General features: G+C 40.8%; 1 protein-coding gene across 1 annotated transcript in view; it reads left to right on the forward strand.

The window, feature by feature from the left end:
* The first annotated feature begins 3,094 nt into the window (after window positions 1-3,094).
* USP42 (ubiquitin specific peptidase 42) overlaps window positions 3,095-23,803 on the forward strand; it is a 41,811-nt gene continuing 21,102 nt past the window's right edge. Inside the window, exons 1-3 of the mRNA XM_068524175.1 lie at window positions 3,095-3,183; window positions 7,345-7,594; window positions 9,680-9,880. Coding sequence (XP_068380276.1) covers window positions 7,354-7,594; window positions 9,680-9,880 — 442 coding nt within the window. The 5' untranslated portion in view covers window positions 3,095-3,183; window positions 7,345-7,353. The remainder of the gene's footprint in view (window positions 3,184-7,344; window positions 7,595-9,679; window positions 9,881-23,803) is intronic.

Here is a 23,803-nt window from a genome sequence, read left to right on the forward strand (position 1 = left end):
GGGATTAACCATGGCTGAGTTGACCATTTCTAAAGATCAGCTCATTTTAAGTGAACCTGAGCCTGGTCCTCAGAACAAATGCTCTGCTGTCTGACTGCAGGTGGTGGTTACAACAGACTCCTAAGCAGGCCCACTGGCTTTGCTGTATATTGATGACGGATTGACCAGAGGCAGCCATTTTCCCTCTTTCAAGCATCAGTGGCCACCTAATTTCAGTTTAGAAAATTACTATTTCCCCCACGTCCTCAATCACCAGAGAGATTGAATAAGCCGATGCATCCCCATCTACCTCTCTCTCACCCAGCTCCCCCAAGGTGAGGGTCATCACACAGCTGCCGGCATCCCAGCTACCACTTGAAATCCTATCCTTAGACTCTGCTTCTTAGGACCATTCCTGGTACTGACTCTCTAAGCTGGACCACCGAGAAGCAGGGCTTGAGACAGAATTCAGATGCATAGGATACATCGAGGGAGTGTTGAAGGGAATGAAGGGAGGCAGAGGGCAGGGAAGAGTTAGGCAAGGATGTAGTCTCAGTAGGAGATGAGCTTCCTTCTGATTCCATTGGCTCTGGAATGTAAACCGCATCGCAAGGCTGGTCACTAATTGAGGCAAAGTCTTTCTGAACCCCTGCGTTGGTGAGCCACTGGTGTAGACTGAAAGGGGGGAGGGTAGGTGGGCTTAACCTCCCCAGAAGGCAGCTCCCCATCAGCCAAGAACAGCTGTCAGAAGGGGGCAGCTGTGGGTTATTAGCGACTAACATATATAACAGCTGGGAGGGGAATTCGTGAATCAGCCAGCAAAGCGGATCTAGATGGGGCATTAACAGAGCCCACCACAGGCTCCCTCAGTATCTGGAGGTCCTTGAAAAATCTAATTTATTCCTCTTTGACACCTTTTGCTCTTTGATCATGTGATCACCCGGATTGGGAGGTGGCGCACTTGGTGTCAGTTTACCTCTCGCCTAAAGACAGTTTTGGTCAAGGCAACTGGCTAAGTAATTTGTGTAGGTCCCACAGCTTGTAAGAACAGAGGCAGAGTGAAATCTTCTCCCAACAGCATTCACTTTGGATTAAGCTCTGGTCTGGAGGAAAACAAATTTCTGGGGCAAAAGCCAAAGACCCAGCTGTTTGAAGGCAGGGACTTCCTAATGTCCTTTGTTAACTACTCTATTTATGTCATGAGTTTGCACTAAAGTGGCACCAAAAATCTTTAGCGGAAAAGGGCCTCTATGTTTGCTTTCAAGGCATGGAGGAAGGAGCAGAGGACTGTGTAACAACCCCTCCCCTCCAAAAAATTCTGTTCTGGAGAGAATGCCAAGGGATAATTTTTTTTTTAAATCTCTTTTCCTACTCTACTGTATTAAGACGTTGACTGCAGGGGCAGTTTGTCAATAGGATGTGAAATGGAAACTGACATTAGAAGCCAAACTTCTCATGTGACTTCCAAAGGAAGCATTTTGAAATAACCACAAAGCTCAGGTGACTATTAGGCATTTGACTCTTTAATTCCTTCTTATTCTGTATTTAATCACCTGAAAGTCATTTGGTAAAGGCAAGCAAATTACTGGATCCATTCCTATGGCTATTCTGTTCTTCCAAGTCTCTTATTAGTGTTGCCAGGACGGTGCAGGTGAGATTTCATAACCATTCTTCATCAGGAAGTAAATTGTGGTGTTAATCCCAAAAGTGGGTACTGAATTTTGGAGGTTTGGAATTCACCTTTTCCTTTTTTGTTTTCTCAGACAACTTCAGTGTTCTGCTCCAAACACACAACTGCTATTTTTATCACTTCAGTAATTTCTTTCCATAATAGTGAAATTAGCACTACTTTAAAAGACATAGGCGGAGCAATAAGATTCTCATGGCGGCTTCATGGAAGAAGAGACACAGGCAGGATTTCTATAAGCAGAAGTAGGAGTGGGGTGTTTGTAGGAAAAAGGTTATGGCTGGGACACAAAAGAGGAGAGGGAACTGTAGGCTTTCAATGCCAGGTAAAGGAGTTGAGACTTTTCCGTGGGCCAAGAAAGTAGCTAAAGGCTCTTAGGAGGGGACCAACATCTGATCTGTGTCTTTGAAAGATCATCCTGGCCACAGTGTGGAAGTTGAAAGAGAGTGGAGTGACTGTTAGGAGACTGTGGGCAGGCGAGGGGCGAGATTAGGAAGGTTGCCCCGGGAGGGTGGGGATTACAGCCCGTGGGTAGGTCGGGTGGGTGTGACCTGGTGTAAGGGGTTAGGTCAGGAAAGGAGAAAAGAGACAGAGGGAGGACTCAGGTTAGTGCGGGAGAGTGCCACGTCCCTAATCAAAGCAGGGAACCCCACAGAGAGGAGCAGGGTCGTGGTGGAGGGGAGATGCCACGATCAATCAATTCGTTCTCTGCTCGACCTCGCGGTGGAGACATCCAATAAGCGGCTGGAAGTATGGATCTGGCCCTCCGGAGCAAGAGCTGGTCTAGCTGCCCTCCAAGAATGCGCAACGCTCGGATCTGAGATGAGATCATGACGGGATAGGTGGAGGTCTGCCTTTTCTGGAGCCGGGTTTAAAATTCTCCGCTTCCAGTAACAGTTGGCGAAGTCTGATGGCGCGCTGGAGCACCGCTGGCTCCGGCGTTCTTCAATGCCGGGTCTCTAGGCCGAGGGGCATCTCCTGGAGCCGTGTCCATTAGGGGGGAGCCAGGTGTCCCGCGTGGGCCGTGCACCCGCGCGGGCCGGACTGAGCGCACACGCCGCGGGGCTATCTCGGCCCTCCCTTCGCGGCAGCTGAGGGCCGCGCGATCTGCTCCAGCCGGCCGCCGGGGAAAGACCTCACCCGCCCGCGCCGTACGGCTCGGCTCCACCAATCAGCGCGCTCCTTCCGCGGCCGACCGGCGCTCCAGTGACGCGCGGGCCAGCCTGCGCCCGCGGCGCTTTGGCGATGGCCCCTCCCGCGCTAGCCCGGCCAGTTAGCTGCGCGCTGCGCGTCCTGTGCGACGGCCCCTGGGCGGCGGCGCGTGCGGGCGCGGCCTTGGCGCGCCCCCTGGCGGCCCGGCGGGGCGCTGCGGGCGCGGCGCTGACCCGGAGGCGGCGGCGGCGGTGCCCGGATGGAGGCACGTCATTGTCCCCCGCCGGGCGGCTGGGCTGTGTGCGGCGGCGGCGGCGGCGGCGGCGGCGGCCGAGGGGGATGGAGCGAGCGCCGAGCCGGGTCAGGTAAGCTCCCGCCTCCTTCCTGCCCGCCGCTGGCCGGCGTGGGGCCCGCGGAGCGCCCCGCTCGCCTCGGCCGCAGCTGGCCTGGCCGCCCCTCTGCCGGCGCGGCCCGCCGGGGGCTGGCGCGGCCCCTCGCCCGCCGCCCCCTCCGCAGCGGCGGGCCGCCCGGGACCCCGCCGCGCCGGTGGCAGTGCCGCCACCGCCGGCCGGGCCAGGCCGCTGGGGAGGGGGCGGTGGCCGCGACGGCCGCGGCGGCCGGGCTCCCAGAGCCCCGGGCTGCGCGGGGAGGCCGGACCCCCCTGGTTGCCATGGACACTGCTCTCCCACCCCCACCCGGCCCAGCCCGCCCCCCTCGGCCCGGGGGCTGGGCCCGGCTGGCGGCTCCGGGGCGGCCAGGCCCGCATGGGTCTGCCCGGGGTGGGCGTGTGCCGGCCGCCGACCGCTGAGCCGCCCGGAGTCCCCGGGTCGCCTGCCGCCCCCCGCGTGGCTGCCACCTCCCGCCCCCGAGCGCTCCTCGGAGCCCCGGGCTCGCCTCCCCACCCCCACTGCGCCCCCCAAAGAGACAAACTTTCCCACCCGGGCGTCCCGCCGGCCCGCCCGCCGCGCCGGTCCGTCCTCGCGGGGCCGTCCACCTGCCTAGTCCACCGGGTGTCCGAGTTCCCCACGCCTGCCGCCGGGCGGAGCGGGCACCCTCGGGAGGAGAGGAGGGGCCGGCCGGCCCGGCGTCGCGTCCCCCAAAGCGCGTGTGCCCTGGTCCTGTTCTTTATCTTCGGGGCAGGAAGACCCAACTTACCTGGGGCGGGGGCGGTGGGGGGGGAGAGGGCGGTCAGTTTCAGATGTTTGAGAGGAAGATTTGATGGGACAGAAGTTTTACCATCTAGGACTTTAACCTCGCTATAATGAATGCAATTGAGATTACTTTTGTGGAATAGCTCTTTTATATTACGGGAGGCCTTAGGGCTTACTTGTTAATGGGAAAATACGTTGGTTATTTAAAGTAAATACACTCAAATAACAGTAAAACTGGTTGAAAAACTAGTTAGTCTCTAAAACAGCAGTATTTTAGGTTCTCATACGTTTTAGTGGAGTCTCAAATTTTAACTTGTGCATTTGAAACATAATTCTCCTCTTCTGACTGTATTATTCATTCAAAGTGCATCGGTGTTGTGAATAATCGGTTTCACTTATTTGTATTTAGGGTCAGTTTCACTTTCTTTTCTGTATCATTGAATTAAGTCTACAGAGTTTTTTTTGTAAAAGTTTAAAGCGAATTGATTTGTTTACTTACAAATAAGTAAAATCCAGGTTGTCTTTTTAAAGCTTGTGAGTTTTCAAATGGAAATGCAACAAGAATGTGGATTACATTGTTTATTAAGAAGCACAGGTATAACAGTTTGTTTTTGCATGTATTGATATTTTTACCACAATGTATGTGGAGTGCCATAATGTTCAAATAGCCATATGCTTATTCTTTTAAAAATGAAAAAGAATAATGTATTCTAGCATTTGGTCACCACAAGGGAGAAATACCATATAAGGGACAGCATTTTAAGACTTTCAAGTAAAACATTGTACTTAAAGCAGGTACACTTAATGGAAACAATTGAGAAGTCACTTTGTCTCATTCCTCCACACACATCCAACCTTGATTTTTGTACTCAGTTTTTTTCAAACATGCTTTTGTAACTTTTTGTTTGTCTATCATCAGGAGGTGTTGAGAGAAATTTAAACTTTTCATTGAAGTAGTTGCTTAAAAGTCCTGAGATTTATTTCAGTAATGTTTAGAAGCTTTACTGAGAGTAAAGAACATGTGACATCTGAATCCTGAGCCCTACGCAACATTGTTTGGCTTCCAGAAAGGTTTTCTCCATAGCAGATGGAGTTTAGTTTAATACCTGATGGTTTCAGGGTAAGAAGTCATTGGCTGAATATACATCTGAAGGAGAATGGATGTTTTTGGTTTTCCCAAATTATAATGCTATATGGTTATCAATGACTGCGTTGTACGTTTTCCTTGTTTTTTTTTTCTCTTAATTTAAGAATTGTGTGACCACCCCCCCCCCCCCCCCGCCACGACCCCCCCAAAGGCAACTGGAGCAGGTAAAATGGTTTTATTTGGTCATTTGTTAATGATTGTCCTGAAGGGATGTTTATCCCAGAAAATCAAGGTTTTTGCTATTTAAATTACTGTAAATAAGGCTGGCTTAACCTTCACTGTTTGGCTTTCTTTTTCCTTTTCCTCCTTCTCTACTTCTTTTTCCCTTGTTGTCTTACTCTTGCCTCCACACTGTTTTGTAATTTCTTTTGACTGTCAGATGAGGAAAGTATAAACTTTATTTGGATAATATGGCTCAGGCTTTCTTCCTGAATAAAGGTCCTGTGTTTTACCTAGATTGACTTAAAATTTCAGTTCAGTTTTTCTTTTCGTTAAGATCTAATTAACATCTTCTTCTCTATTTCTACATAAGATTCCAAAAATATTTAAGTTTGTACTTTTTTGGGGGGTGATAATCTTAATTTAAATCTTTAATTTAAAATCACAACAAAATTGAGGCTTTTAAAAAAACCTTATTGTGAGTAGACAGTGCATCATAACATTTGTTGAAGTGTCACATACATGGGCAATTATTTTACTGTGTTGAATATTTTTTAAAACAAGTTTTAAAGGCTATTCCTACTTCAGAATTTTGAAGGATTAAATGAGATACTTTATATAAAACAGCGAAAATTGGTGCTAGGAGCAAACACTGGTTACGTCCTGTCTTCACAACTCATTCATTTGTTCAACACGTGTGTGGAGAGCTTTCCTTGTGCCAGGTCAGGGCATGTAAACAAGAACATGATGGAGAGCCGCGGGCAGGACGACTGTGGAGTCCATGCCCGAGCGCTACGGTGGAAATCAGCCTCAGCGTGCCCAGGGCGCCGCCAGAGCTTCCAGGAGGGGTTCTCAGACTGTCTTGGGGGAGGGGACTATCAAGGAAAGTGTCCTAGAGAAAATGAATTCTAAACGGAGAAGGGGGGTGGGTGTTCACTGGCTGGAGGTGGAAGGGTGGAGGAGATTTGGGGAAAGAAGAACAGCATGTGCAGAGCCGGGAGAGAGAAGGCGGGACAGGACCACGGGGCGCGGAGAGGCTCCTAGGGCGGACGGGCAGTGTCCAGAGTCCAGGTGTCGGGATGCTGGGCCGGAGGCAGTGGGGGCACGCCTGGAAGATCATCTGCAGAGCAGTGGCCTGCCAGATTTGGTTGCCGCTGGGCAATATGGGAAACATTCCTAAAGTGCTGTGTTGTGGAGTTTGGTAGAGCCCGAAGGGACCCCAGCCGGGAATTTTGGGCTTGGGACCTTTTCCCAGTTGTGACTAGTTTGGGTAATAGTTGCTCCATTTCGTAGACCCAGTGGATTCTGTCCAGTCTCTTGTAGGTCATTATGAAAATTAAGTAAGTTAGTGTGTGTTCAGTGAGTAATGCAATGCCTAGCACATAGAAAGTGCTCAGTTAGTGGTGGCCCTAAGATTTTAATAGGGTTCGGAGAGAAAATTATAATTAAGTGCTTTTATAACATGTATTTGTGTTCCAGTTTGATGTCAGTAATGCCTTATGGACTTCATTTTAAAAAATCATATATGCGAAATAAATGAGCCTCTTCAAAATGTGTTTCAATATATTTCAAACAGTGTCATTTTGGACTTTAAGCTTCAAATTAAAGCTAGATTTTCTTTTCATGTAGTTGAGACTTTTCCTTGAGGAATTATATATGAATTGAAAATTGAGCCAAATGTGTTAGTGCATTTCACATTCTAGGTTTAAGCAAGGGAGAGAAAAAAATATAGGTTCTTGGTGAATGTATAGAGTTGGAAATTGAGGTACCTGATTATAAAACGAAATATCAGATTTTCAGAGGGCATGAAATAGAATGACAAGATCTAATCAAATACTTCATTGAAGATTTTATAATTAAAAATTGTTGGCATGTTCAGATTAGCACAACAGTAAATATCCCAAGGAAATTATTACAAAGTTAAAAAATAGTGTTGCTTTTGTATTGGGGTGATTTGTTGGAAAATTAGCCTAGCCGTTTATAATTGTTTTCAAAGATCTAATGGTAGAATAAGTAGATTACTTTTCTTACCTTATGAAACAAATGTATGCTTTTCTCATCTTTTACAGAGGTGAACAATGACCATAGTTGACAAAGCTTCTGAATCTTCAGACCCATCAACCTATCAGAACCAGCCTGGCAGTTCTGAGGCAGTCTCACCTGGAGACATGGATGCAGGTTCTGCCAGCTGGGGTGCTGTGTCTTCGTTAAATGATGTTTCAAATCACACGCTTTCTTTAGGACCAGTACCTGGTGCTGTAGTTTATTCAAGTTCATCTGTACCTGAAAAATCAAAACTATCACCACAAAAGGATCAAGGTACTACTTTCTAAAAGAATCACTACAAGAAACTCCTGTATAAATGCTGTCAGTGGGTTGGTAGTTTCAGAGAGGGGCTTATTTTGCAAGATACACTGCCACCTGAATGGCCAGCAGAGTAGCATTATTTGACAGGCTTCATTTTCCTCTGCTGCTTGTTCATGATTAACATATGTATCATAACAAGGTAAGATTATTTTTAGTTACTATGAATTTATTTGTAGTTGAATTCCTAATTTTTTGAAGGATAAACTTTGTCTTGGTGAGAATTGAGATGGGCAAGCATTTCATTAACTTGTCAATTAACTATAGTGCCCTAAGTAAATGTCTACCTTTTAAAATTTTACAGATTTTTTTTACGATGTTTTTAAAAATGGTTGCCTTTTGACAAATGAGCTCCACCCAACTTTGTTTTTGTTTTTTGTTTGTTTAGTTTTTGCCAGTTAAAATCGTCTGTAGAAATAAAGCTCTTTGAAAGCGAGCAGATCATGTAAATGTTACATTATGTATAAAGCCAGGTTAATGTGGTTATATTTGTTAAAACCCATCCTGATAAGTAAGACATTGACACTTTAGTTGGTACTCCTGAGACTTTCGGATTTGGAAGCTTTGAAACCTTAAGAGATTAGTTCCTACTCAGAACATTGTTTGGTTTAGAATAATTTGGCTCTCACGTTGTTTTGAGTCTTCCTAGTGCGTGTGATATTGTGATGTGGAGGTAGGTGGTATGATTTGCTGAAGGTGTTTTGGGTGAGGGGACATTTACATCACAAATCAAACAACTGAATGTTATACAGAGAGGTTTAAAGACCTTTATAAGCAGGGCATTCCCACAGGACATCCTCTCACAGACTCCAGCCTCCTGTCACCTTGCTGGGGCTCCTCTCTCTTCCTCAAGATTTAGTTTGTATCACCCCACCTGGCCCTTTTGGGGGCCTTGTCACGCTCTTTGAACATCCATTTCTCCTTTCCTGATTTTGCTCTCCCTTCTTCACGAAACTGGAGCCTGCCTGTTTGCATGCTTAAACACTCAGTATTGCTATTAAAAGAGAGAACCATCTATTGGGCATCTCAGTCTTTGGTAGTACTGAGGAACTGGCGAACTTTTGAAAAAACAGTCTTGCTATGGATGATTTTTGACCTTTCCTAAATAAATAGTTTTTGAGCCTCACCTGAGTATCATTAGCAATCTGTTTCTAAGTTTTAAAAATAGATAAGAAATTTTTAGGCCATGTAGACTATACTTATGAGTATGTATAGTGATGCCTAACAGCCTGTTTCCCTGCTGGTAAATTTGGGATGACATCACTACCAACCTTTGGAACTGAGAGTATCTGACAGCTAGTGAGGACTGAGTAGGTGAGATGATGGTGAGGATGCTGTGCTGGTGGGGGTACAGAATACGAGCATCCGAAGCAAATATTACAGGGAATCGACTTTCCTGCACTTTTATTGTGTTGTAGTTTATTTATTTTTAAAACTATTTTAATGAAAAATTTTAAGTAGGTGCAGAAGAGAGAATAATTGTAATGAAGTCTCAGCCCCTCAGCCAGCTTTGATGTTTATCAGCTCCTGGCCAATTACACCTGCACCCAGTTACTCCTCTCCCCACTCCCCATCATTTTAAAGCAAATCCAGGACTTTATACTTCATCTATAAATAGTTCAGTGTGTATATTTAAAGAATTCATGTCTGAAAATTAAAAGCTTTTTATATTAAAAATCCAGTCAATGTGCAGATTTCCCAGGTTGTCGTATAATTTTTTTTAACAGTTGGCTGTTGAAATCAACCTCCAAACAAGGTCTATGCTTTGCATTTGGTGAATGTCTTTTAAGTTTGTTTTAATCTGTTAAATGCTGCCCCCCCCCCCTTTTTTTGTCCTTGCAATTTGTTTATCAAAGAAACCAAATCATATAGAGTTTCCCACATTCTGGGCTGTTTCTTTTAAAATGTCCCTTTCTCCCCTGTATTTCTGGTTAGCTGGTCATAAGAATCTTGATCAGATTCAGGTTTGATGTGTTGCCATTTATTCAGCTTCGGAAGTATGCAAAGCTTTCTTTTTAAATATTTGTTTTATTTTTCTAGCCCTAGGTGATGGCATTGCTCCTCCACAAAAAGTTCTTTTCCCATCTGAGAAGATTTGTCTTAAGTGGCAGCAAACTCATAGAGTAGGAGCTGGGCTCCAGAATTTGGGCAATACCTGTTTTGCCAACGCAGCGCTGCAGTGTTTAACTTACACGCCACCTCTCGCCAACTACATGCTATCGCACGAACACTCCAAGACATGTAAGTGTTCTGTATTACGTTATGTGTGTAGTGTTATGGTATGCTAACCTACTTTCATTTTTTTTCTCTGAAATGAAAGTGAAGATTTAAGCCAAGAATTTGATTATCACTAAGGAGTTGGTTTCTTCTTTTAGAAATCATGGAGGAAGACTCTTAAAGATTTACATTCAGATTGCATAAAAAACATTGTGCACGTAATTTGACCTGTAGAATTATTTAAAAAGAAACATATTGTATCAGCATTTGGCATTTCTGAAGCCCCTGCTGGCTTTCTAAACTTGCTAAAAAATGTGACATAAATGTCTACTGCCAACAGCTTAGGACAAGCAGGGTTAAGAATCCCACTTCTCCTGGCATCCATCCCGTGTTGAACGCTTGATTCATTTACAGGCTTTAAGCATTAGCGGAGAGGAGCCTCTTGTCACTGCTCCTCACCTCCTGGAAATTCATGCAGGACTTTCCCTTTAGTGTGTGAGAGCTCGGTTTTCAACTCAGAGGGCAGGAAGTTAGTTAACACATGTTATGTCTTTAATTAGGTGAGAGCCAACTCAGTGGTCAACTAGTGAAGTTCAGAATTTAGAACATATCCGTTTTTTGAGGTTTTGACCTTCTGCATATAGTATTGTACATACTGTTCCCCCTTTATAAATGAAATCTCCTTGTTCTTTGATCTACATTAATATGTGTGTGTGTATGTTAGGGTGCTAGTCCTTCATTATTAGGGTGAAAAAAAAGCCCCTTGGTTTCTTTTTGAATAGCTCTTTACTTTTTTGTTTTTTTTTGCGGCTTGTGGGATCTTAGTTCCCCCACCGGGGATTTATTTATTTATTTATTTATTTATTTGGCTGTGCCGGGTCTTCGTTGCAGCATGCGGGATCTTTGATCTTCATTGCGGCATGCGGGTTCTTTAGTTGTGGCATGTGGGATCTTTAGTTGCAGCATGTGAACTCTTAGTTGCAGCATGCATGTGGGATCTAGTTCCCTGACCTGGGATCAAACCCGGGCCCCCTGCATTGGGAGCGTGGAGCTTAGCCACTGGACCACCAGGGAAGTCCCCCAACCGGGGATTGAACCTGGGCCCTCGGCAGTGAAGGTGCTGAGTCCTAACCACTGGACCACCAGGGAATTCCCGAATAGTTTTTTACTTAACGGAGAATTTAGACTCACTCTTTTAAAACTTTTTTCCCCCAAAGAGCAAAATAATGGTTTTAAAGGATTTGGAAAGTACAGAAAATTTTAAGGTAACCAAAAGAAAATCACCTAGAATCTCACCATCAAGAGGTGTTTGTTATGCCAGTGTTTCAAATTACAGAAGGAAGATTCTGTTTGCCCTCATGTTCTTCTTTTTTAAGTCCATAATTCATTCCCCACAGACGGCTTTCCTATCACTTTTGCACTTAATGAAAGTAGGATGTGGATGAAAACCCAGCACTGGCACCTGGACAGAGAGAGGGAGGATGGAGACAAAAATGCAGATGCTCGGGGTGTCTAGAATTACGTGCCTATCTTTTATAGGCCATTGGTAGTTTTCTCTTTCTCTCTGTTTTCTCAGCTTTATTGAGGTGTTGTTGATAAACAATAAATTGCACGTTTAAAATACACAATTTGATGCATTTTGACATTTGTGTATACCCATGAAACGATCACCACAGTCTACATCATGGACATATTCATCAGCCCCCTAAAGAGTCTCAGTGCTCCTTTGAAATCAGTCCCTCCCACCCTTTCCTGTCCCTCATCCCCTCCACCCCAGGCAACCACTGATATGCTTTCTGTTTACTACAGATTAGTAAATCTAGAATGTCTTATATGTGGAATTACACAGTATATATTACACAGTATATTACACAGTATATATTACACAGTATATATTACACAGTATATATTTTTATATTGCCTGACTTCTTTCACTCAGCACAATTATTTCAGCATTATTCCATGTTGTTGCATGTATCAATAGTTAATTTTTATTGCTGAGTAGTATTCCATTGTATGGATAGATGTACCACAGTTTGGTTCTCCATTCACCTATTGATGGACATTTGGGTGGTTTCCCATTTTGGGCCATCACAAATTAAGCTACTATGAGGACTTCCCTGGTGGCACAGTGGTTAAGAATCCACCTGCCAATGCAGGGGGACACCGGTTCAATCCCTGGTCTGGGAAGATCCCACATGCCACGGAACAGCTAAGCCTGTGCGTCACAACTACTGAGTCTGCGCTCTAGCGTCCATGAGCCACAACTACTGAGCCCACGTGCTGCAACTGCCGAAGCCTGCATGCCTAGATAGAGCCCGTGCTCCGCAACAAGAGAAGCCACCACAATGAGAAGCCCGTGCACCGCAATGACGAGTAGCCCCCGCTCGCCGCAACAAGAGAAAGCCTGCACGCAGCAACGAAGACCCAATGCAGCCAAAGAAACAAAACAAAACAAAACAACAAATTAAGCTACCTTGAAGTCTTTGTAGGGACATGTTTTCATTTCTTGTGGGTAAATATCTAGGAGAGGAATGGCTTGGTCCTATAGTATGTGTGCGCTTAACTTTAAGTTACTTCCAAACTGTCTCCCAAAGGGATTGTGATATTTTACATTCCCACCAGCAGTGAATGAAACTTCCATTTGCTCCCTATCTCCTCTAATACTTGGCATGGTCAGTCTTTCCAATTTTAGACACTCTAATAGGTGTGTAGTATAATAGTGTCTTACTGTGGTTTTAATTTGCATTTCCATAATGAATAATGATGTTGAACATCTCTCCATATGGTTCTTTGCCATCTGTGTATTTGCTTTGCTCAAGCGCCTGCTCATATCTTTTGCCTGATTTAAAATTGGGTAGTTTTCTTATCGTTGAGTTTTGAGAGTTCTTTACGTATTCTGGATAGAAGCCCTTTATCAGATATGTAATTTGCAAATGTTTCCCAATCTGGAGAAAATAGTCTCCTCACACTGTCTTTCAAAGAGCATGCTTTTAGTTTTGAAGAATACTACTTCATTATTTTTCCATTTTTATCATCTGTGCTTTAGATGTTGCATTTAAGAAATGTGCCTAACCAGAGGTTGCAAAGATTTTCCCTTTGTTTTTTTAGCAGTTTTATACTTTATTTTTTATATTTAGGTCAGTGATACATTTTGAGTTAATTTTTATTTGTGGTGTGAAGAATGGATTAAAGTTCATGTTTTTCAATATGGATATCCAGTTGTTCCAGCATTATTGTTCAAAAGATAGCCCTTTCTCTACTGAATTATTTTTGTACCTTTGTCAAAAATCAATTGATCATATACATATGGATCTATTTCTGGACTCTGTTTTGTTACACTGATCCACTATCTGTCTTGACACCATAACACAGTGCCTTGTTACTATATATTTAAAAGTTTTGAAGTCAGGTAACTTTTCCAACTTTGTTCTCCTTTTTCAAAGTTGTTTTGGCCATTCTTGGTCCTTTGCATTTCCAAATGAATTTTGAAATCAGTTTGTCAGTTTCTACAAAAAAGCTTCCTGAGATTTTGATTAGGATTGTGTTGAATCTGTAAATCAGTTTGGGACGAATGACATCCAAACAGAATTGTCTTCTGACCCACAAACTAGGTATTTATTTAGGTTATCTTCAGTTTTTCTTAGCTGTGTTGCATAGTTTTCAGTATACAAGTACAATGTGTACATTTTTTAATCCGATTTATCCCTAAGTATTTCATATTTTTGAAAGCTATTACAAATGGTAATATTTTTTGAATTTCGATTTTTGATTGTTTATTGCTAGAATATAGAAATGCAGTTGAACTTTGTTTATTGATCTTGTATCCTACAACTTTGCTAAGCTCCTTAATTCTAGTAGTTTTTTTTTTTTTTAATACAGTTACTTGATTGATTGCCCTTGTGATTACTTAGAGGCATGTTTTTAGTTGCCAGATGATTGGGGATTTTTCAGAAATTGTCCTGTTACTGATTACTACTTTAATTCCATTGTGGTCAGAGAAGATACTTTTATTGTTTGAATCCTTTGAAACTTGAGACTTGTTTTATGCACCAGAACATGGTGTAGCTTGTTAAATATTCCACGTGTACTTAATAAGGATGTGTATTCTGCTGTGTTGGTTGGAGTTTCTATAAATGCTGATTATGTTTAGTTACTTGATAATGTTGTTGAGGTTGTCTTTTATGTCCTTTTACTGCTTTTCTGTCTACTTGTTCTATCAAATTTTGAGAGAGGTATGTTGAAATAAAATAAATTTTTGAATTTGTTTCTTCATTCTGTTCTATCAGTTTTGCTTCATGTATTGTGAAACTCTGTCACTTAAGGTTATTATGACCTCTTGGTGAACTGACCTGTTTATAACTTATGAAATGACCCTCTTTATCCCAAATAATATGCTTTACTCTGAATCTGCTTTGTCTGAAATAGAGCCACTCCAGTTTTCTTATTAATGTTAACATGGTATATCTTTTTCCATCTTTTAACTTTTAACCTATTTATGTTTATATTTAAAGTGGATTTCTTGTAAACAGCCTATAGTTTGTTCTTGTTTTTTAATCTACTCTTACAGTCTCTGCCTTTTAAAATATAAATCATTTATATTTAATGAGAGTATTGATATGATTGGTTTTACATTTACCATCTTGCTATTTGTTTTCTAATTGTCCTGTATCCTTTGTTCCCTTTTTCATCGTTTTCTGCCTTCTTTTGGAATGAGTAATTTTATATTTCCTCTCCTTTATTGGCATATTTTCTCTAACTTTGTTTTCTCTTTTTAGTGGTTGCTTTAGGGTTTAGCATACATTTTTAACTTACCATAGCTTACATTGAGATACTATTCCATTTCTTGTGTAGTATAAGGACTTTATGACAATATACTTTCATGGTCTCTCTCTAGGCATTTGTGCTATTGTTGTCAAACATTTTATTTTTACTTAATTTGTATCCACATAATATATTGTATTATTTTGCTTTAAATAAAATTTGAAAGTTTTATTTTAAGTAGTTTGTTAAGGTTTCTTTACCAGTCTTTTATATTTACTTACTCTTTCATCATTTCCACTGCTTTTAATTCCTTTGTGTAGATCCAGGCATCCATCTGGTATTTTTTCATAAGCCTGGAGGAATTCCCTTAACTTTTCTTGCTGGTGACAAACTCTGTTTTTTGTTTGTTTGTTTGTTTTTTAAATAAATTTATTTATTTATTTTTGGCTGCGTTCGGTCTTCATTGCTGTGTGCGGGCTTTAGTTGCGGCGAGCAGGGGCTACTCTTCATTGCGGTGCACGGGCTTCTCATTGTGGTGGCCTCTCTTGTTGCGGAGCACGGGCTCTAGGCACGTGGGCTTCAGTAGTTGTGGCATGCAGGCTCAGTAGTTGTGGCTCGCGGGCTCTAGAGCGCAGGCTCAGTAGTTGTGGCGCCCGGGCTTAGTTGCTCCATGGCATGTGGGATCTTCCCGGACCAGGGATCGAACCCGTGTCCCCTGCATTGGCAGGTGGATTCTTAACCACTGTGCCACCAGGGAAGCCCCCAAACTCTGTTTTTTTGTTTTTGTTTTATTTATTTGTTTGTTTTTTATTCTTGGTCTGAAATATCTTTATTTTGCCTTTTTTGAAGCTAAACTTTATTTTGAGGTAATTTTAGATTTACTTGCAGTTGTAGGAAATCACACAGAGGCATCCTATGTACCCTTACCCAGTTTCCCCCAGTGGTGACACTGTAGTTCAATCTCACAGCCAGGATATTGATATCGATACAGTCAAGGTACAGAACATTTCCATCACTAAGGATCATGTTTCCCTTTTATAGCCAAGCCCACTTCCCTCGTGCCCCCACCTCCTCCTTAATCCCTGGCAACTACTAGTTATCACTTCTATTATTTTATCATTTCAAGAATGTTACATATATTGAATTATATAGTAGGCATTGGCTTTTTCACTCAGCAAAATCTCTGGATATTCATTCACTTTGTTGTGTATATTAATAATTTGTTCCTTTTTATTGCTGAATAGTATTCCATGGTATGGATGGACCACAATTTGTTTAACCACTCATCCATTAAAGGACATCTGGGTTGTATCCAGTTTCTGGATATTATGAATAGAGCTGCTGTAAACATTAGTGTGTAGAGCATATGTGTGAACACAAGTCTTTATTTCTCTGGAATAAATGCCCAGAACTACAGTTGCTGGGTCATAAGGTAGTTGCATGTTTAGTTTTGTAAGAAATTGCCAAATACTTTTCCAGATTGGCTGACCAGTTTCCATTGCCACCAGCAGTGTATTGAGTTCCAGTTGCTCTGCATTGTTGCCAGCATTTGGTGTTTCACTATTTTTCATTTTAGCCATATGGTAATGATGAGTATAATGATATCTCATTGTAGTTTTAATTTGCATTTCCCTAATGCCTAAAGGTCTTGAACTTCTCTCCATGTGTTTATTTACCATCTGTATATATCCTCTTTGGAAAATATCTCTTTGTGTCTTTTGTTCATTTTCTGTTGCGTTCTTTGTTTTTATATTGTTGTTTTGTTCTTTATATATTCTAGATATTAGGTCTTTTTCGGATGTATATTTCCAACATTTCCTGCCAGTTTGAAGCTTGTCTTTTCATCCCCTTAACAGGGTCTTTCACAGAGCAAAAGTTTTAAATTTTGGTGAAGTCCAATTTTTCCTTTTATGGATTGTGCTTTTGCTGTCAAGTATAAGATCTCTTTGCATAGCCCTTGATCCTAAAGATTTTCTCCTATTTTTTTTCCTACAAGTTTTATAGTTTTACATTTAGGTATGTGATCCATTTTACGTTAATTTTTGTATAGCATGAGGTTTAGTTTTTCTGTCTGTGGATGTCCAGTTGCTCTAGCACCATTTGTTTAAAAGGCTATCTTTCCTTCATTGAATTGCTTTTGCACTTTTGTAAAAATTCACTTGAGTGTATTTGTGTGGGTCTATCTCTGGGTCCCCTATTCTGTTCTGTTAAAGTATGTATCTGTCCCACAACACGGTTGGTCTTTGTTATTGTAGCTATGTAATAAATCTTGATATCAGGTAGAGTGAGTCCATCCACTTATTCTTTTTCAAAATTGTTTTTTTCTATTCTGGTTCCTTTGTCTTTCCATATAAATTACAGAATAATCTTGTCTATATGTCCAAAAAAATCTTGTTGGGATTTTGATAGAAATTTTGTTAAACCTGTATCTCAGTTTGGGGAGAATTGACGTCTTTACTATGCTGACATTTCCAGTCTGTGGATGTGGTATGTCTCTGCATTTACTTAGATCTTCTTTACTTTGTTTCGTCAGTGTTGTGTAGTTATCAGCATGTTTTGTTTTGTTAGATATACACCTAATCCTTTTATTTTTTGAGGAATTATAAGCATCATTATATTTTTAATTTTGGTGTTCACATTTTTATTGCTGGTATATAAAAATACATTTGATTTTTGTATATTGACCTTACTGACTTCACTTAATATTTCTAGGCTTTTTTTTTTGGGGGGGGGGGAGTCCTTGTATTTTTCTATGTAGAGAATCATGTCATATGCAGATAAGGACATTTTTACTTACTCCTTACTGATCTGTATCCTTTTTTCCCTTTTCTTGCCTTATTTCACTGGCTAGAACTTCTAGCAATATGTCGAATAAGAGTGATCAGAGCTGACATCCTTGCCTCATTTCTGATCTTGGGGGAAAAGCATTCAGTTTGATGTTAGCTGTAGGTTTTTGGTATATCCTTTTTATCAAGTCAAGGAAGTTCCCCTCTATTTCTTTTTTTTTTTTTTTCCTCTTCTATTTCTGTTTTACTGATTCCCGCTTTTTATCTTGAATGAGTGTTGATTTTTGTCAATAGCTTTTTCTGTGTCAAATTGATATGATCATGTGAATTTCTTCTTCAGCTTATTAATATAGTGGATTATACTGGTAGATTTTCCAATTCTGAGTCATCTTTGTATCTCTGGAATAAACTCCGTTTGGTCATGATGTTTATTTTTATATTTTGCTGAATTTTTGTTAAGGATTTTTACATGTGTCCATGAGATATGTCGGTCTGTAATCTTCTGTTTTTGTACCACCTTTGTTTGGTTTTGGTATCAGGATAATACTAACTTTATAAAATGAATTTGGGATATGTTAACTCCTGTTTTTCGAAAGAGATTGTGTAGAATTGATGTAAATTCTTATTTAGTGTAGAATCCATCAGTGAAACTATCTTGGCCTGGAGATTTCTTTTTTGGGAGTTTTAAAATTGCAAATTTAATTTCCTTAATAAGTATAGGGCTATTCCAATTATTTTATATTGGGTGGGTTGTGGTAGTTCACTTCTTTTGAGGAATTGGTCCATTTTTCCAAAGTTGTCAAATTTATGTGTGTGAAGTTATTTGTAATATTCCTTTGTTATCCTTTTGATGTCTGCAGGGTTGATATCCTTGTTTTTGCTTCTGATATTGGTATTACTGTAAATTTCCCTTTCAACACTGCTTTAGCTGTGTCCCCAAACTTTTTTTTAAAATACATTTATTTATGTATTTGTTTATTTTTGGCTGCGTTGGGTCTTCGTTGCTGTGCATGGGCTTTCTCTAGTTGTGGTGAGTGGGGGCTACTCTTTGTTGCGGTGTGCGGACTTCTCATTGCAGTGGCTTGTGTTTTTTGCGGATCACAGGCTCTAGGCACGCGGGCTTCAGTAGTTGTAGCATGCGGACTCAGTAGTTGTGGCTCATGGGCTCTAGAGCGCAAGCTCAGTAGTTGTGGCGCACAGGCTTAGTTGCTCCACAGCATGTGGGATCTTCCCGGACCAGGGCTCAAACCCATGTCCCCTGCATTGGCAGGCGGAGGCTTAACCGCTGCGCCCCCAGGGAAGTCCCTGTGTCTCCAAGCTTTTGATATGTTGTCTTTTTATTTTCATTCAGTTCAATATATTTTTTAGTTTCCCTTGAGACTTACCCTTTGAACCATGGGTTATTTAGAAGTGTGTTACTTAGTTTCCAGGTACTTATAGACTTTCTTGTTATCTCTTTCTCACTGATTTCTAGTATTTTCCATTGTGGTCAGAGAACACACTTATTATGATTTCAGTTGTCTTATTTTTTGAGGTTTGTTTGTGGCCCAGGATATAGTCTATCTTGGTATATGTGCTGTGAGCTCTTGAAACAAATGTGTTGTTGGGTGGAGTGTTCTATAAATGTTGATCAGATCTCATTGGCTGATGGTGTTGTTGACTTCTTCTGTGTCCTTGCTGATTTTCTGTTTAGTTGTTCAATCAATTGTTGACAGAAGGATGTTGAGGTTTCCAGCTCTAATTGTGGATTTCTGTATGTCCGTTTTCAGTCCTATCAGAGTTCAATTCATGTATTTTGCAGCTTTGTTGTTTGGTACAAACACATTTGAGATTGCTTTGTCTTTTTGATGGACTGATCCTTTATATAATCTCCCTTTCTCTGATAGTTTTCTTTGCTCTGAAGTCTACTTTATCTGCTATTAATATAACCATTCCTACTTTCTTTGGGTTAATGTTTGCATGACATGTTCTTCCATCATTTTCCTTTCAGCCTGCTTGTATCATTACATTTGAAGTGAGTTTCTTATAGGCAGCATATAGTTGAATCATGTTTTAAAATCTGCTTTGTTAATTTAAGTCTTTTAATTGGTGTAATGTTTATTGATATTTAAGGTGGTTGTTGATATATTAGGACTTAAGTTTGCCATTTTGTTTTTGTTTTCTGTTCTGTTTTTCATTTCTGTTTTCTTATCTCTGCCTTCCTGTGGGTTATTTGAATATTTAAAAATTTGTTTTTTTATGTTTTTGAGTGTATCTCTTTATACAGTGTTTTTAGAGGTTGCTCTAGGTTTGCATTATTTATACATAACTTTTCACAGTCTACTGATGTTGTCATTTTACCAATTCAAGGGAAGTGTAGAAACTTTACCTTCTATCTCCTGTATTCTTCCCTAGTTATCATGTAATTAAATATTTCCTCACATACATTTGGAACCACATCAGACAGTGTTATAATTTTTATTTCAACTATCACATAATTTAAAAAACTCAAAGAGAAGGAAAGCCTATTGTATTTGTCTGTATTTTTGATTACCATGTTTTTTTTTCCTTTTTGATGTTCCAGGGTTCCTTTTTTAAAAAAATTATTTCCTTTTTGTTTAGAGAACTTCCTTAAGTCATTCTTTTAGGGTAAGTCTACTGGCAACAAATTCTCCTTGTTTTGCTTCATCTGAGAATGTCTTAATTTCACCTTGATTCCTGAAGGACATTTTCACTGGGTATAGGATTCCGGGTTGACAGTCCTTTTCTTTCAGCAGTTGAAAATTATTCTGCTACTTCCTTTGTCCTCCATAGTTTTTGATGTGAAATCCATTGCCATTCAAATAGTTTTTTCTCTTATAGGTAAGGTGCGGTTTTTTTCCACTACTTCCAAGATTTTTTCGATGTCTTTAGTTTCCATAAGTTGAATTATGATGTGTCTTGGCATAAATATCTTTGTTCTTTTTCCTGTTTAGTGTTTGCTGTGCTTCTTGAATCTATAGAATGATATCTTTTGCCAAATTTGGGAAAATTTCAGCCTTCATTTCTTACAATACTTTCGACCGAGCCTTCTCTCTCCTCTCCTTCTGGGATTCTGATAACATGTGTTTAGATATTTTGTTAATGTCCTGAAGGTCCCTGAGGCTCTGTTCAGTTTTCTTTCCCAGTCTGTTCTTTCTGTATTGTTCAGAGTAGGTAATTTCTGTTGTTCTTTGTTCATGTTTACTGATTCTTTCCTCTGTCAGTTCCATTCTTCTACTTAGCTCATCCACTGAGCTGCTTATTTCAGTTATTGTGTTTTTCATTTCTAAAATTTCCATTTGGTTCTTTATATCTTCTATTTGTTGAGTTTTTCTATATTGTTTTATTTGTTTCTAGTACGTTCATAACTACCTGTTGAGGCATTTTTATCATGGCTGCTTTAAAACTTCTGTTAAATAATTCTAACATATCTACTATCTTAGTGTTGGCATCTATTCATTCATTGTCTTTTTTCACTGAGTGAGAAATTCTTGGTTCTTAGTATGATGAGTGATGTTCAGTTGAAACCTGGACATTTTTGTGTTACGTTATAAGGTATTGGATCTTATCTAATACGTGTTTTAGCTGGCTTTCTCTGACACCATTCTGGCAAAGGAAGAAATATTAGGTGGAGATAGAAGTCCACGTTCCCCACTCAGTCTGTTGACACCCAAGGTGGGGTTTGGGGCTCCATGTTCTTCCTGGGCAGGGGTAGGAGTTTCTGCTCCCCACATGATGTCCACTGACACAGCAGTGGCTTTTTACCACTGGGTGATAGTGAAAGTCCTGATTCTGACACTACCCACTGGGGAGTTCAAGGGTTGATTCTTTCTTTCTTTTCTCTCTCTTTTTCTTTCTTTCTTTCTTTCTCTCGCTCTCTCTCTCGAGGTATAATTGATTTACAATATGATATGTTAACAGGTGTACAGTATAGTGATTCACAGTTTTTAAAGGTTATGATCCATTTATGATTATTATAAAATACTGGCTATATTCCCTGTGTTGTATACTATATCCTTGTAGCTTATTTTATACATAATAGTTTGTACTTCTTAATCCCCTACTCCTATCATTCCCCTCCCCCTTCTCTATCCCCACTGATAACCACCAATTTGTTCTCTGCATCTGTGAATCTGTTACTCTTTTGTTATATTCACTACTTTGTTGTATTTTTTAGATTTCATGTGTAAGTGTTATCATACAGCATTTGTCTTTCTCTGTTTGATTTATTTAACTTAGCATAATATGGAGGGATGCTTCTTTATTACTGGGTTTGTGGGTGGAAGTCCAGGCTCTTCATTTGATCTTCACTGACATTGTGGGACGGGGGTGTGGTTTGTTATCACTCAGCATGGATGAAAGTTCCCATTCCTAATTTACCTTTTCTAACACTACCCCAGTGGGTAGGTTGGGATGCTTCATTAAAGCCTGGTAAGTGGAAGATTAGGCTCCTCACTTGGCCATGGGTAGGTGTGGCACCACAGTTTTTCTGTGTGTTTGACTAGGGTAAAGCAGTTTTTGTAAGTTTTCTGCCTTGCTAGGCTGCCCCTTTCCTGGTCCTTTGGCTAGAGATAGCAGGCTTTCACTGTGGCTTTGTTCCCTCCATTTGTTGGTGTTTCCAGGTCGGTGGCTTCTTCAGCTCCAAGTCTGGAATATATGAAGCACAAAGAAATCCCAGGGAACTCACTGCCATGTCATTCCTTGGGTTCTGAAATTGCTAGCTTGTCTTTTTCTCTCTACCTTTCACAGCTTTCTTATGTTTGCTTCACATACAATGTGCAGGATTTTTTGTTGTACTTAGTGGGAGGAGTAGGGAAAAGTACCGCTAATCTATCTTCCGAGAAGTGGAAGGTCTCATCTTTGGTTTTGAAAGATGTTTTCATGGGGTATGGAATTCTCTGTTGACATTTTTCTTTTAATACTTGACAGATGTTACTCCACTGTCTTCTGTCTTGCATTGTTTCTGACAAGAAGTCTGTTGTCAGTTTTACCTTTGTTCCTGTATACGTAATGTTTTATTTCTAACTGCTTTAAAATTTTTCTTTTTATCACTGTTTTTTGTAGTCTTTTGTTTGGGGTTTATTGAGGTTGTTAGATCTGTAAATTTACTGTTTCAGATTTGTATACCTTTCAGTCATTTAAAAAACCTTCTATTATAATTAACATAAAGTTAATTTCTTTAGTGTACCGTCCTATTAATTTTGGGGGGGTCAGTTTTACGAATTTTAATACAGGTATAGGTTCACGTAAACCACCACCTCAGTCAGAATACACAACTGTTTCGTCACTCTAAAAAAACTTCCTTGTGTTATCCCTTTGTATACAATCATTATTTCTTTGTTCTGTCTCTTCACATTCCAACTCCAATTACATGTACATTAGGGACAACTTGAAGTCGTCCCACAGGTCACTGATATGCTTATTTTTTGTTGTTGTTATTTTGAGAGTTTTTTTTTTTTTTTTTGAGGTTTGTGTGTGTGTGTTTCATTACAGATAACTTCTGTTGCTAAGTCTTCAAGTTCACTAATCTTTTCTTCTTTTGTTTCTAACCTGTTATTAATTTCACCTGGTGTGTTTTTCATCTCAGAGATTCTGCTTTTCCTCTGTAAAGTAGATTTGGCTCTATTTCCATGTCTCTCCTTAACATGCTCTTTTTTCTACCTCGAGCATAGAAATTATATAATGTCTTTTTTAACGTCCTTATTTTTGAGTCTTATATCTGTGTTATTTTCAGGTCTGTTTCTGTTTATTTGCTCCTTGTTAGTGGTCATTTCTGATCTTTCCATGCCTCATCTTTGAGCATATAACTCAGTTGTACTCTTCAATTAGAATTTTATGCTGTTGGGTGCTGGATTTTCTTTTTATTCCTATAAATATTTTTGAGCTTTATTCTGGGACACAGTTACGTTAATGGGAAATAGTCTAGGACTTCCCTGGTGGTGCAGTGGTTAAGAATCCACCTGCCAATGCAGGGGACATGGGTTTGAGCCCTGGTCCAGGAAGATCCCACACTCCACGGAACAGCTAAGCCTGTGCGCCACAACTAGTGGGCCTGTGCTCTAGAGCCTGCGAGCCACAACTACTGAGCCCACATGCTGCAACTACTGAAGCCCGCGTGCCTAGAGCTTGTGCTCCGCAACAAGAGAAGCCACCGCAATGAGAAGCCCGTGCACTGCAAAAAAGAGCAGTCCTCACTCGCCGCAACTGGAGAAAGCCCACGCGCAGTAACGAAGACTCAACGCAGCCAAATAAATAAATGAATAAATAAATTCTTTTTTTTAAAAAAAAGGAGGGCTTCCCTGGTGGCGCAGTGGTTAAGAATCTGCCTGCCAATGCAGGGGACATGGGTTCAAGCCCTGGTCTGGGAAGATTCCACATGCCGTGGAGCAACTAAGCC

Source organism: Eschrichtius robustus, chromosome 16 (assembly GCF_028021215.1).
Source record: "Eschrichtius robustus isolate mEscRob2 chromosome 16, mEscRob2.pri, whole genome shotgun sequence".
NCBI lineage: Eukaryota > Metazoa > Chordata > Mammalia > Artiodactyla > Eschrichtiidae > Eschrichtius > Eschrichtius robustus.